The following is a 14,325-nucleotide window of genomic DNA, read 5'->3' on the forward strand; positions in this document are numbered from 1 at the left end:
CAGATAGGTGCAGTACAGTATCTATGTCCCCATATAATGCAAAACTACGAGGAGATGGAGTAATTTCTGTGTTTTCTCACAGCAGAGGATATTGAGATTCAGACACACAAGAATGAATTCTATGTTACTGTAGGGACATACTGTGATGATTTACCTACTCCATCTAGGTTTGATTTTTCTCACTGGTCACTTTTCATCTCAGTTGCATCAGAAGTGGTATGAGTGAAAGGACTTAGTTTAAGCAGTGAAACTATCACAGCTTGGAAAGGGTAGCTCTTGTCAACTGAATGGTCCTCAGTTAAAAAATATTACCTCTCAACCAGCAAAGACAAACACAAACGTACAAAGATAAACATAGAGAAATTCATAACAGCTCAGCTGATAGATGCCATAGTCAAAAGCTGTAGCATTTTAAGGGATTTAAATATGTATATACAATAAGTATAACAAGGAAGTCAGACATAGTGATGCTAATTCAATTCAGAGGAACTTGGTGATGTGAGCTGACAGAGGTTTAACCACGATCCTTTCTTGCTGGCAGTCCTTGCTGTTACATTCAAGTCTACTTGAACCTATGCACATGCTTATGCCAGCAGGAGGTGATGAAACCAGTTTCACCTTAATATTGCCCTAGACCTTGAGGTCTCTTATTGTCAGAGAACTGAACAGGTTAGGTTTTCTCTACTGCTGAGAATGATAAGCCAAACCCTTTCAAGTATCTTGCTTTTATAAGACCAAAGAGAACACAAATTAAATGATGTTTTAGAAAAGGATTTTCAGTATTACAGGTAATAAAATTTTTCAACTTTTTCATCTATTATAATTTTCCTTTTCCCACCCCGTATATCAAAGAAATCGGGCTGGCCTCAAACACAGAGGGTTGCAGAGAACAGAGCAAAAAGCACACAGGTAGCTCAGTATTTCTTGCACCATTTTCTGTGACATATGTGAAGCCAAGTTTGACTTCTGCGTTCCTACACAGTATAGGCTTGCTGGCATTTGGCTGGGGTGATCTGGAAAATTCAGTTGCACTGTTGCCACATATGACTAATGCTGTCATTGAGCCCACTAACATTCAGATGGCTTGGTGAAGATCTTCACCTCCTTATTGACTTTTCATTAGTTTCTTGCACACAGAAAGGATGAGGAAGAAAGTTTAAGAATAACTGAGACCACATCTCCTTGCCAAGAAGATAATGCTACTGGGAGGAACAGCAGGGAGGTGCCAGCAGGGCAGCATTACTGCAACAATGAAAAGCCCCATATCCCCTCAGTTACCCCTTTTGGGCTGAAAGAAGGGCACATCTATCCTGTCAGAACTGTTGTGTGTCAGAACTACCAAGACTGCACTGCAGACTCCCATGGAAACAAAAATTTGAATTAAAGGGGGGGAGGGATAGCAGGAGCAAACAAAGCAACATGCAATTTTGTCATTTCCTACTGTTTTTCCCTCGTTTCTTCTGCCCTAACTTTTCGCTTCTGAGATATGCTGGTTTTCCTTTTATTTTGATCTTTTGCAAAAAGTTATCCAGTCATAATGATTCAGCATGATAAAAAAAAACCCAAAACAAAACTAAAAGAACTCTGGTTTTGCATACTTCTTTTAAGAAGCTGCTTCTGTCAGCTACCTTGATCTGCAATAGAAGTGCTCCTTCCAGCCACAGGATTTTTTCCAGGGACAGACACTTGCAAATGCAGTTGTGTCATACTGCACTAATACCCAGTAAATTCGGTAAACAAAATGTTGATCTCACCAACCACCACAACAAATTCAGTTCTTTATGAGCTATGCCATTTATAAACAGACATTCAGAACTCTCATTTAATCTGGAATACTATCAGTATTTTAAGTCATTTAAATTGCTGGAATAATGCCCACATGGAAAGTGGCAAGATATTTAAAGATTTATTCAATTTTCTAAGTATGCCATGAATATAAAAGTCCTTCCACTTAATCTAATATGCTTCTTTGGCCTATTAGTTTTGGATTGATAAAAAGTTTTTAAATAAAAAATCAGCAGCTGGCAGACAGGGTAAAAATCAAAGATACTGTAAGTACAGAGACTTAATAGGAATATATATCAGTTTCTTACAGGATATATTTAAGTTTCCAAAAGTAGCAAACCTCTACCATTTATTCTATTCCAAATCCTGCTAGATTGCTAGAACTTGATTTTTAGTTAAAGATTTTCAATAAATTAGCAACACTTCTCTTTTTTTTTCTTTTAAAAAATGGGACACCGACCTTTGTGTAAAAATGAAGGAAAATATGGGGAAACAAAATTAGACATCAGATTCTCCTATTGAGAGGTCAGAACTTCATGGCTTGCTTTCATCCTCAGAGAATATAATTTCTATATTGTAGAGCAATTAATAGTTTTGAAATATCTGCATAATATTGAACCAGTAACTCTAATTTTGCTAGAGAAACAAGAAAAATTAGAGAAAATTATATTTCTGGTATAACTAGCCAATTTAAAAGTAGTTAATCAGCTATTCCTTACATTCTTCAGCCCAACTGAAGATGATTGTGTTTCAATATTTTAAACTGACTGAACAATAATTTGATCATTGGTAAGTAGGATTAATGATCTCAAAAAAAAAAAAAAATTCACTATGCAGAGTCCAGAGTGACATTCCTGACAAGGTTCCAGCCAGCTTGATGGTTCCTCATGCTTTTTATATGGAAAGAGAACACTCATTTGCAATGATTAATCAAAAACTAAACAGTTTATAAAATGGGTCTGTTCATAGCTCTTAATTAGAGCTAATTTAAAATTTTGCATTTTTAGGACACTTATGCAAACAGCTTCATGCTAATACTGGTCAGTAGGAAAAGAAAGAGACACAAAGAGCAAAAAATCTCACGAGGTCAATTTACTGCTCTGCAAATGCAGAGTTTTAGGCAGCAACCTGCCATGAGTTAAGGCTTCATGTTCCAGCATCACGTCCCTCCTGATAATGGCAACACTGGAATTAGAAAGGTGGCAATTGCAGGACACCATAAAAATCCATTTTGATGTGAAAGAAACAAACCTCTGAGAGAAAAGGAGAGGCGAGCCTTGTAGTGCAATGTTTATATATCCAGGGAAGCATAAAGCAGAAACTCCATGAGGTGATACACCCACATCTTTCTGAGCCTTATTTCTCAGGGGTTAATTGTGGAGCATGTTTTGCCCTTTGAATGTCAAACCCTGAGGAAATCTGATTTCCATGGACTATCATTCTCCTTACATAACAGGCACATTCACGCTAAGGAGAACTGACTTCATAATCTGCACTTTGCAAATTGATGTCTTTGTATCAAGCATCTTTACAATTTAGTTATGGATAATATTTACTTTTATAGACACTAATAACTGTTTCCAGTTAATGCAGGTATTAATTTTCCCCAGACTGTAAACTAGTGGCTATTGCAAGTGTTTGGACACTTTATTTGAAAGTTTGGAAATATTTAAAAACCTTTTAAGTATGGAGTAAAGCTGCAAGATTTTTCATAATGACTATGGCCTCTAACTACTAATTTTAAAACTTTAAGAAGAATCAAAAGCTTTATAAGATACATGTCTATGGGGTGTTTTTCACAAGAAATAAAGGAGAATGACTATTACACTGTCTCGATCCAAAAATGATGTGACATAATTTTATACATACAAAAGTGTCTGTCAGAGCCTCACATTTTCATTAGCTACATGCAATGCTCAGTTTAACAAGTCTCTACACAACTGCACAGTAAAAGCCCTTTCCAAAACATTAATCTGGAATGATTCTAAACCACGAGAATCCAGGTTTTTCCAATTCCCATTTTAATTCTCTGAAAGACAGCAAGAATTCCTAAATAGTAGTATACCTTCCTGGTAATTTGTGACATTAACTATCACTGCTACCCTGAAGAGAGTATTAGAAGTCTTATTGAGATTAGATATCTCCATGCTACAAATTTAAAAGAAAATTACCTTCACCAGGGAGAGCCTCTAATTTTACTGTCATGATTTGCCTTTCAGAGTTAGGATTTAGCAAGAAGGGAACAAACTACAAGGTGCCCCTTTTTGCCAGGTAACTTAATACAAATTCCTTTGTCTGAGGTTATAATAGGTGAACAGGCTTAAGTGTAAAGCAAAAAAAAAGATAATTCAAAAATAGATTATTACACCTCATCTTTTTTTTCTTTCCTTAGCATTTTTAAAACAGCTTCTTCATACTCAGTAAATATATACATCTACATCTTTACTCTAAGTGAAGAATTATTTAGCTAAGAATAGAATCCTACATTGATTTCAAGGAAAAAAAAATAAATAAATACAGAATGTCCACTTAACAAAACTTTTACATTTAAATGGATTATATTCAAATTTTCCATCCAGTTAATTTAGTTTAAAAATGTTTATATACAATATATTCAATATTTGTTCAGAGGGTAAAACTTTCATAACACAAAATGGATCATTTGGTCGGAGAGCCAGAAGGTACAAGGCAACATGAAACCTTGACTTATGAGAGACAAATAAGAAAACAGTGCTAATTCAGGTTTCACTGTCATTAAAGAAATATGCAAAGCAATATTGAGAAATGTTAATTAATTGTGAAAAAAATATCATTCAAAGACACAAAATTAATAAGCTTTTTGCCCTTTAAGTTTTCCTCAGTAGCAAATTTACTTCAGAATAACATGTACAGCAAGAGCAGCAGCATCAAATTCTAAAACATTTCAATAAATATTTCAAATAGATGAAGTGGGCTAAACATTGCTTGTTTTGAATTCTCAAGCAAACTTCTTTTCATAGTTTTTACAAAATAAAGATTGCTGTGTTGCCTAAAACTATTAAAGGCTCCATTTTTAAATGGATTTCTACGTTTGTGTTCACAGCATAAAATCTCAGATATGTTAATCTCTTCAGTCATTAATACATGCTATAATAGACTGCAAAGCCTCCTTTTTCAGCATTCAAGAAATATTGCAAAGGGTTTTGATCTAATTATTTACATGCTCAGCACCTAGAACGGAAAGGAGAAATTCAGCAAGGGACACAGTCCTCAGTCTCTCCACAATTTCTCTCTCAATCCCTTCCTCAATCCCTACTTCTTTTTCTTCCCTCTTCCTCCCCCACCTCTTCTTTTTCTCTTAGAGGTTTTCAGACTCAAAATTGCAAAGCCATATGAACAGCAGTTCTATAGGCACATAGGAAAAATGTTTCCTAGTGCCTACAAAAAGGTAAATCTGTGATTTTAACAGAAACCAAACAATGCTCAAAGCATCTATGAAACAGATGAGGGGAAAAAAAAAAAAAACCCACAAAAACTACAGGATATAGTTTGAAATGATAGGAAATTAAAATGGACACATCTGACAGGCCATAAAAATTCAATTACTAGACAAGTTAAGATCTGAACTGTATATCAGCCATGGTTTAGGAGAGGTTTAACTGTTAGTTAAGAGCAGCTACTGGGACAAGGGAATGAAGTCAGGAGTATATGGTATTCCTGACACTGAATATTTATTATTTATTGTTTATTTCTGACACTTTTATCTACACCATTTATTTAAAATTTATCCTGTAGGGAAGGTTAATTAGGACCAGGAAGATTTCAGGAACTATCACTCCATGCACAACAAACAAAAAAGATATTTTTGCTACAGTAATCAAGTTAGGAAAAAGAATCCTGTTTCATGAGTCATGATGCTTTCTAATTAAGGCAGTTGAAGGCTTTGATAGTGCAAATCCTGCATGCAATCCTGATGTCATCACTTTCTACCTTACATGCGGTCTTTGCCTCATCACTTCACTGCTCAAAAGAAAAGCACCCAGCAGGTAATGCTGAGAGACATTGGAAAAATATTTTAGTCTAAAGGACTCCATGAATAAACATTTTTGTTAATTTTTAACAAGTAGGGAAAAAGATTTTCATGGTCTTTGAGAGACCCTGAGATGTGACTAGATTTCAAAGCAGTGGTCAACTTATTTGCATAGGACAAGCAAAGGCAAATGGGCTGCAGAAGACAAACTACTGCACTCTTCACATGAAGTCCATATTTAAAAATCTGGTACTGACAATCTTCAGCAGGAATTTTTGAGCTATTTAAGGTCTGAGACAGTATGAAGTATCCTAGGCAGAGCAGAATTTTAACTAGCTCTGAAATAACTTGGGCTATTTTTTCCATATCTACTTTGTCAAATGTACTGTTTGACAGGGAAAAACACACACAATGATTGACAGCTTGGGATTATTCCTAAAGCACTCATACCTCAACTCATAAATATGTGATATGAGGAAACACAAACAATGTAAAAAACTAAATAAACAATTGGTTATATATAATATTTTAGCAGCATGAAATAGAGAGTCAGCACTACAATGCCTCCTAATTTATCTTCATGACAGACAACTTGCTGTCCTCTTGGTGTCTTTCATTTGCATTTTACAAAATCTGCAGCAAATGCATATTCATGGCATAGAATGATCGTGAAAGACTCATAACTGCCCTAGGTTAGCTGAGGAGGCTGCCAATTTAGTGAGAGGACACTTCAGGGCTGCCCATTTTTGAAACTGAGCATTTCAAATCGAAAGTTTTTCAACATGTCCTTTAAACTTGGGCTCAGAGTTTATTGCACATCAAGCTCTCACTGATGCACTCCTGGCACTGCCATAGTCTGTTCCTCTGGCCTCAGTTACAAGATACCTGCTGGCTGAAACTACTGTCTGATGGAATTAGTCAAATAACCGAGCCTTGAGCATTGATTAAAATACTGGGTTTAGCATGAAAAGGTCTCCCATTGACAACCATGTTATTCCATTTACTTTTCTTTGAAATACAAGAAAGTGCTTTTTTTTAAAAATTCTCTTGGATCATCCTTTTGAGGATGCACTCGTGCACTGAATCCATGCTGTTTAAATTCTACATCAAAAAGGGTTGAGGATAATTATCTTTCTGGTACTTATGAAATAACATTCTTCTTATTTCCACATTTTGAAACTGGAAGAGTAGGAAGATATCCCCCGTGTGACAATTTTCTAAAATTTTAGCATGAGAGTGAAGATTTTCCATTCTGAAAATAGAGTTAAATCATCCCAACATTGCAGTAAATCAAATATTTATTTTCCTGCTTCAAATTCATAAATGGAAATTGTTTCTGAAAGAATAATTAATTCTATGAAGTTAAAACATGTTGACAAACTCAGCTGCAAGATTATACAAATAAAATGAAATGTGAAAAATGAATTGTAGAGGAGAAATGGTATCTCTTTTAAAAGAAAGATCAAATATCCATTACTGTCCAGCATTTTCAGCTACAAACAGTTACAAGGGCAATGAGTTACCAAATAATCTGGTACTTAGGGCTATCATGATCCTTTAGAAATACGAACAAAGAATTTCAGTTATTTTTAAATACTAAACTGCAAGCCTCAACCGCCTAATGACTATTTTCATACCACTTCACCAGTGTAATTTAGATTAAGATAACCAACGGGGAATCTGATTAGTGTAAAAGAACATCTAAGTGGGAATGAGCCACCACAATGTGATTTGCAAGCCCACTCTCATTCTTCCCACAGAAAACAGCAGGCATTGAGCGAGCAGCTCTGGCCTCCTGCTCTCAGCTCCCACAGCACTGTCATGAGTACCAGGAATGCTCTATCACTGCAGCCCAACAAAACCTATTTGGCCAGTGAGGGCACCTTGGACACCAGCACAGTGCTGAAGAAAGCACCTCAGAATGTTTGTGTTCTTGATCCTGATGAATATTCAAATCTTCTTGTAAAGGTATCCCTATGGGAATATGCTTTCTATCATCTGGTACTACATACAGCAAAATCAGTGGTTTCATTTTGAGTTAACCATGTGTCAGATTCTGATTCTGTCTCTGCCAGATTAAAACTGAGCCCGATTTTACAGTAATTCATCTGTCTGCAAATTCACTTTACCACAAATAAAATTAATCCTTAATTCTATCATCACCTATTGACTGTTTTAAGACCCTTTCTGGAGGTGTAGATTATTAGCCAGTTTGAAGGTATTGAAGAATCAGACCTATAAACTTCAATGCAATTTACTTTAGATTCACTCATCATTTCTAGAAAGGTGATTGCTTCAAGCTACTGAGACTGATTTCTAAAAATTCACATGAACAGAAGGAGGAGTATTTTGAAAGAGTTACAGGAAACCTATTTTTGCCTCATTAGCACCACTAACAATACAAAAAAAAAAAAAAAAGTGCAGCAAATTATAGATACAACCTGCTACAATAATAGGAAATCAAACCCGTATTTAGCACACCATAATATACATGTGATTAAAGTAGCCATTTGTTGAAAAAATGAACTTAAACTTTTTTAAATGAGTGGCTGAGAATAGCTAAATGTTTATGCTTAGATTAAAAGGCAAATGAAGCACTTTTTTATTTGGACAATGCAGAGATCAGTGCAGTTTAAAACCAAAGGTAGGTCATATTTAACCAGGACATTGTTTCTAAAAGCTGGAACTAAGCTACTAGAGCATAGCCTTTAAAATAAATGTGTAAATAAAGCAACATATCACACACTCAGGTTACGGTGCCTTAACTCTTCATAACAAAGCACCGTCATGCATTTCTTTTCATTCTGTTTGACACAAATTGGATATAGTGAGGACCTGGTTTGAGGCTGGTTTGTTTGTTTGTTTGTTTGTTTTTGTCATAAACGAGGGAATGAAAAATGCTGCCAAAATGCAAAAGAATTGTTTCAGGCAGTGTTTTTCCTCCTGTTTTTGCATAACATTGCAAAGTACAAATACAATGGTAAAAAAAGGAATGTGGTGAATAAAATTCTTAGCTGTTTGTATGTTCCTGAAGGAAATGATGTGAAGCAGATTAACCATCACTTCAAGACAGTTGTTGTTTAATTTATTATTCATAAAAGAGTTCAACTTTCAATTGTGAGATAGTTCACAGCCAACTTCTAATTTAAAAAAGAAGCATTTCTTTTAGTATTTATTAATAAATACAGTACATAACATCATCATGTATAAACGTGACAGAATGTTTCCTTTCTTCATTTCCTCAAAGACAAAGGGATTGATACTGGAATTTCCATGCAAATATACTCTGACAATGAAAGGAGGTTTTACTCATCAAAACAGAATTTTGGGCTGGGCCCTGATAAATTAATACATCTAATTGCTAGGATTTTACATTTACTCATTTATCTTCTGACTGAAGGATTTTTTTTTCTGCAGACCATGTATTTTTATGTGCTGCAAAATGAATACTCCTGCAGTACAATTATTTTTATCACATTATGATAAAGCACCTCAATCAAAGCTGTACCATTTTTAATCTCCTCGCACAATAGACTCAAGACAGCAGAGACTTTTTGTACCTGTAACTTGACTGATGTTAAATTCAGTAATACCATTGTATAAAAAATTCAGAATTCTTGGAAGGACAACAATTTCTCCTACACTAAAATTTTCAATAGAAAAGGTACCTTTAGAGCTCAAACTTTTCCAGGCAAAAATTCGCTTTATCAAGCAGCAATTCCTAAGCATTTTCTTACAGCTTGCAGGCTTCTGAGGATACTGTTGCAAATCTTCATTCTCTTCATGTGTTTTCTTCTCAGGGGCTAGCACTTCCATCCTAAACAGAAACTTAACCTTTAGTTTTCCTGCAGGATATATACACTACTTAAATCCAAAGACTATGGGTAAGGGAGATTGGGGGGGGGGGGGGGGGGGGGGAGAGAAAAGAGATGGACAGGGGATAAAGGGAAAATATTTCCTTAACCATTCTCAGTTCATACATTCCTAGTATTAATTAAGTGGAATTAGTGTATTAATATTCCTTTGGTTTGAATTATTCATCTGGAAATTAATGTATTTGTAAAATATACAGATAGGGTAAAATCAGATTTTATCTATTTTTTTTTAACTCTGATTTTAACTTAAATGATAAGAAATATGTAATATCTCTAGATGGCAAATGAATATTTACCTCTTACCTTAGTCAGTTGTTAAGGTAAAGGAAATAATGTAATCCTCTATGCATGAACCTATTATCCTTCCTATCTGAGCTTGCCTGACATCAGTGTCATAGAGGAGAGCTGCATTCCTCTAGCTGTTACTGAAAGACAGCTGCTCTACCCAGAAAAGAGGAATAGTTGGGATCTGCGCTGCCTTAATGCCACTGTCACTCAAATGCAGCAAAGCAGCTGAGCCACTTAAAGCCAGTTGTACGCTTGGGGACCATTTCTCTACGCTACCTTCTCACTCACAGAGGCAGACCCATAAATTCCCTCTTGGCATTATTTTCCTTTGCAGACCGACGCTCTGGAGAAGCCAGAGGCCGTCACAACGCCAGCACCGACAAGGACCTAAGCACAGCTCTGCTCAGGGGCTGCACAGCGAAGGACAGGAACCTACCCAGCGCTCCAGGGCTTGGGTGCCCCTCCAAGGTCAGATCCCGTGTGCCCCTCAGCCAGCTCCGAGGAGGCGAGCGCGGCTGAGGACAGAGCCACCCTGCCAGGCGCAGCAGCCCCGTGCCAGGCAGCCACGCACTGCACCAGGGGAGCCCCTGGTCACACACAGAGCTGCGCCCAGCCTGCGCCAGGACGCCCCAGTGGCCTCCTTTTCACTCCCCTCTTTTTCCCCTAACACCGTGCTCTCACACACAGTCTGCATCTAAAAACGTCAGACGTGATTTTTAAAGGCAATAGGTAGGAAAGAGCCAAAAGAAAAAAAAAAAAAATTGGCACTGTACACACCAGAGTTTGATAAACAAAGCTGACTTTTCAACTGTAAACCTACTGTTTCCTAAAGAAAGCAAGCACAATGGAACACAGCCCTCACTGCCTTCACTTCCATTAGGAGTTCCTACTGATTATGCAAAACAATCAAAGGATGCAAAGGAACAAGTATCCACTTTCTGCAATTTATCTTTTACAAGATACTGGAACTCAAGGTTTTTTTAAGCAGTCAGCTTCCCTTTGAACTGAATTAATCTGCATGCCAATTACACAGATTTGCAACTTTTATGTTCGTGAAGGATCCTGTGGACATTTGAACTCTGGCATAAGTATATTGCCTTGTGCAAAATGTTACACACAAAACCCCATACCTATCTATAACAACTGGAGACATCTCAGGTCTATCCACACAGGCAAGGACAATAATTCCACCTCTGGAAACAGCCTATCAATCAGCTGTAAGAAAAAAGCTGTCAGTAAATTCTGTCCATAACAACAGAGAAGCATTTGCCTTAACAACCAATTTTTAGGCTGCCAAAGTAAAGGGAGGCACTTCCATTCAGATTCACATCTAGGGACATATTTCAGGCCCACTGCTATTTAGAACTGAACAATGCTTGAATTTGCACTGTTGGAACAACACTTGCTGGTATAAGGTCTTTTGAGTCCTTAGCATGACACAGCACTCCAGACATGGCTGTATTCCCATCACAAAGCACTACCAAAGTAAGCTGAATTTCAATATAAGAGTTTCGGAAACTTCAGCAGAAAAACTTCCAGTTTAAGCATATTTCACAGATTTTTTATCTTATATCTTTCAAAAGTGGCATTCTGCAAATAAATATTAATGTTAAATTTGTGTTTACTGTGCTAAGAAATACATTTTCACCACACAATATTCAGTCTGGATTTCCAGATGATTACTGGAACAGAATATTGATTTGCGAGAACAAAACATGAGCGCTAGTTATTACACAGAAATAAGAGTGCTTTTTAAAAGAGAATGCTGTCAACTAATCCTACATTCCATTTTTGAATGAAATTAATGTACTCTAGAAACTAGAGTTCATCCCTTTGAACATGGGAGGTTTTTTTCTGATCAGTCTGTGCAGGCATCTGCAGAAAGTCACCCATATTCTCTGCTGGAACACATCTATATTGCTCCTGTCCAGTGCCAGGAGAAAACTAATCCTGTGCCCACGAGCACTGCAACATAGCACCATGTAGTACAGCTCCAAGCAGCCAAAACTTCAAAATGTTGTTAACATAACTAAACTCCAAGTTTTCTTGATATAAACCTTCCGAGAAACTGCCTGCCTGTGTAATAGCCAGCCATAAAATCCTTGATGTCCCAGCTCCAAGGCCAGCTCTCACAACACATTGCCATACTTCCCAGAGGGGCTCATCTCAGAGATTCTGTAATCCACAGGGAGTGTGAATGGGGAACCAGACACAGGGGAAGACAAAAGCCTCTGGGAGAATGATTCCCATGATGGGATAATTAACAGGAATGGGTACTGCCTTTCCAAAGACATGGAGCAACTTTCACATGCAATGAGAGAGCATTATTGGATATACTCCCACATCAGTATTTGAATAAAGTCTTCAGGAGGTGCAAGAACACAGAGGATTTTTTCCAGAGATGGGATGTATAAATGCAGAAATTCGATAACATTACTCAAGAGGGAATGGAGAGGAAGAATACTTGCTGAAATCTTCAGGGTTTGCTTCTATGCACCTGAAAAACATGTCTTATTTGTCACAGATATGAAGAGATTCACTTGAGATAAATCTCTAGAAGGACATACTTTTCCTCAAACTCGTTCAGAAGATGTCAAGACATTCAGATTGCACTGTATCTCTTTCCTTATTTCAAACCCTAATCAAGTCCACAGCAATTTTCTTCTATAATAGAAGTATACATGAATCAGAAGTTCTGTGGGGTACTAATCATCATGCTGTAATTTTGCAGTGAGTTTAAAATAAGCTTAAACTGTAGAACACTAAATTTCAAGGTACCACTGAATTTTTTCAAACAAATGATGCTGTACTTCACATAGTCATAATAATGATTTAGAAAAGGAATTAACATCACACTTCTGAAGCTGTGCATTTGATTTACCTCCTTCTTGTCTTCAGATTGTGTACTCTGTCTTTTGAGGAAAGGAAATGGATTGACAGCGAATTCCACATTTACAAACCCAAGGACTGTTAAAAAATATATTACACACAATGTTAGAGAAAGACTGGTCATATCGTAAGTAACATGAGAAAAGCATGTGTGAAAATATATCAATTCAGGCTGCACAGGATCCTTTCTTTCCCAAAATACAGTTAACCATTTCATAATTTAGGTGAAATGAAAAAGGAATTTAAATAGCACTCAGAGAACCTGAGTAACTTCAGGATCTGGGAATGGGGAGATCTTTCATCTGGGAGTCAGTAGTGAAACAGGTCAGAAGGAAAATAAAAAGACCTAGGCACTAGTGGGAGTACCAGCAACAAGACAAATGTGGAGCAATAAAAAAGCCTGAAATACCTTTGGTCTGAGCCCTAACACATTACTGCAGCAGTAACCAAGACTCTGAAGTCTTCCTGAGCACATGCAGTTAGGAAATGCAAACTGTTTACTGCAGCTGTAACAGTGCACAGAGACAGGGACTGCCTAAACAAAGCAAGTTTTCATTATTTCATGTTATTGGATTTTATCTGTAATCAATTACACCTGAAAGTAAAGCTGGGGATTTTGTATATTTTTTTTTTATTTCCTATTGATGGTTAAATAACTATTTTTATGAGTGATCTAAATCATTCAAGCTAAAAACTCCAGAGAGTCACAAGCTGATGAATCATATGAGGTCTGTGTGATGCCACATAGCTACAGATATTTTGAGCAATACTTACTTGAACTACAAGGAAATGTCTTCTAGCTGGGGGTGAGTGGACATGGGTGTAGGAAGGTTGTCTTAATATTGCTTGATCAGATTTGATCCTTGGAAAAATGAAACTGAACTTTATATGGATTCATGGAAAACTGTATAATTCTTCCCTCAATAATGAAATAGCAGCTTCAAAGAGCAGAGGTATCACTACAGAGTGAGAAATACCTCAGGAATATTCCAGATGAAAGAGTCAAAACTGGCATCTATATGGAATTTGGGAGGAATCTTTACAGAACTGTCCAGTTGCATTAGCTGGCTACTCTAGCACAAGTATTTCAAGAACTTTCACAGATGACTGTAAAGAAATTGTTTAACTTCAACAAAGCTAGATTAAACCAGTGATGTCTGCTGAAAACTTTGGGCCACTAGAGATTGCAGCTATAAGTTGTGAAATGAATGCTGAAAAATAGGGCAAGCTCACAGAATCCAGTTCTGCATGAATGTGTGGGTGACTGCTGACATATTAAGGAATATTACAAGAGATGCTTCAGAGAAAAAGCAGGGTTTGCTTTGATTTTGTTTTTCTCAGCAGAGGCAAGTTTCAATAGTATTTTATGATACCTGATTTTGGTAGATAAAGGAAAGGATTTGTGAGTGGAAAGGAAAATTTCATTCTCTTTCTGTAGAATGAAAAATCGAACAGAAAAAGATATCAGCAAAAATATAT

General features: G+C 36.7%; 1 protein-coding gene across 4 annotated transcripts in view; it reads right to left on the bottom strand.

Annotated features, from left to right (window-relative positions):
• The window catches only part of KCNIP4 (potassium voltage-gated channel interacting protein 4), a 390,138-nt gene that overhangs the window by 338,599 nt on the left and 37,214 nt on the right, over positions 1 to 14,325 (bottom strand). The window contains exon 1 of one of the 4 annotated variants that reach the window (XM_058024100.1): positions 9,463 to 9,611. The exons of the other annotated variants lie outside the window; for them this stretch is intronic. Coding sequence (XP_057880083.1) covers positions 9,463 to 9,610 — 148 coding nt within the window. The 5' untranslated portion in view covers position 9,611. Of the gene's footprint in view, positions 1 to 9,462; positions 9,612 to 14,325 lie in introns of those variants that run through there. 4 annotated transcript variants of the gene reach the window in all.

This window comes from Melospiza georgiana, chromosome 5, assembly GCF_028018845.1.
Source record: "Melospiza georgiana isolate bMelGeo1 chromosome 5, bMelGeo1.pri, whole genome shotgun sequence".
Classification (NCBI taxonomy): Eukaryota; Metazoa; Chordata; class Aves; order Passeriformes; family Passerellidae; genus Melospiza; species Melospiza georgiana.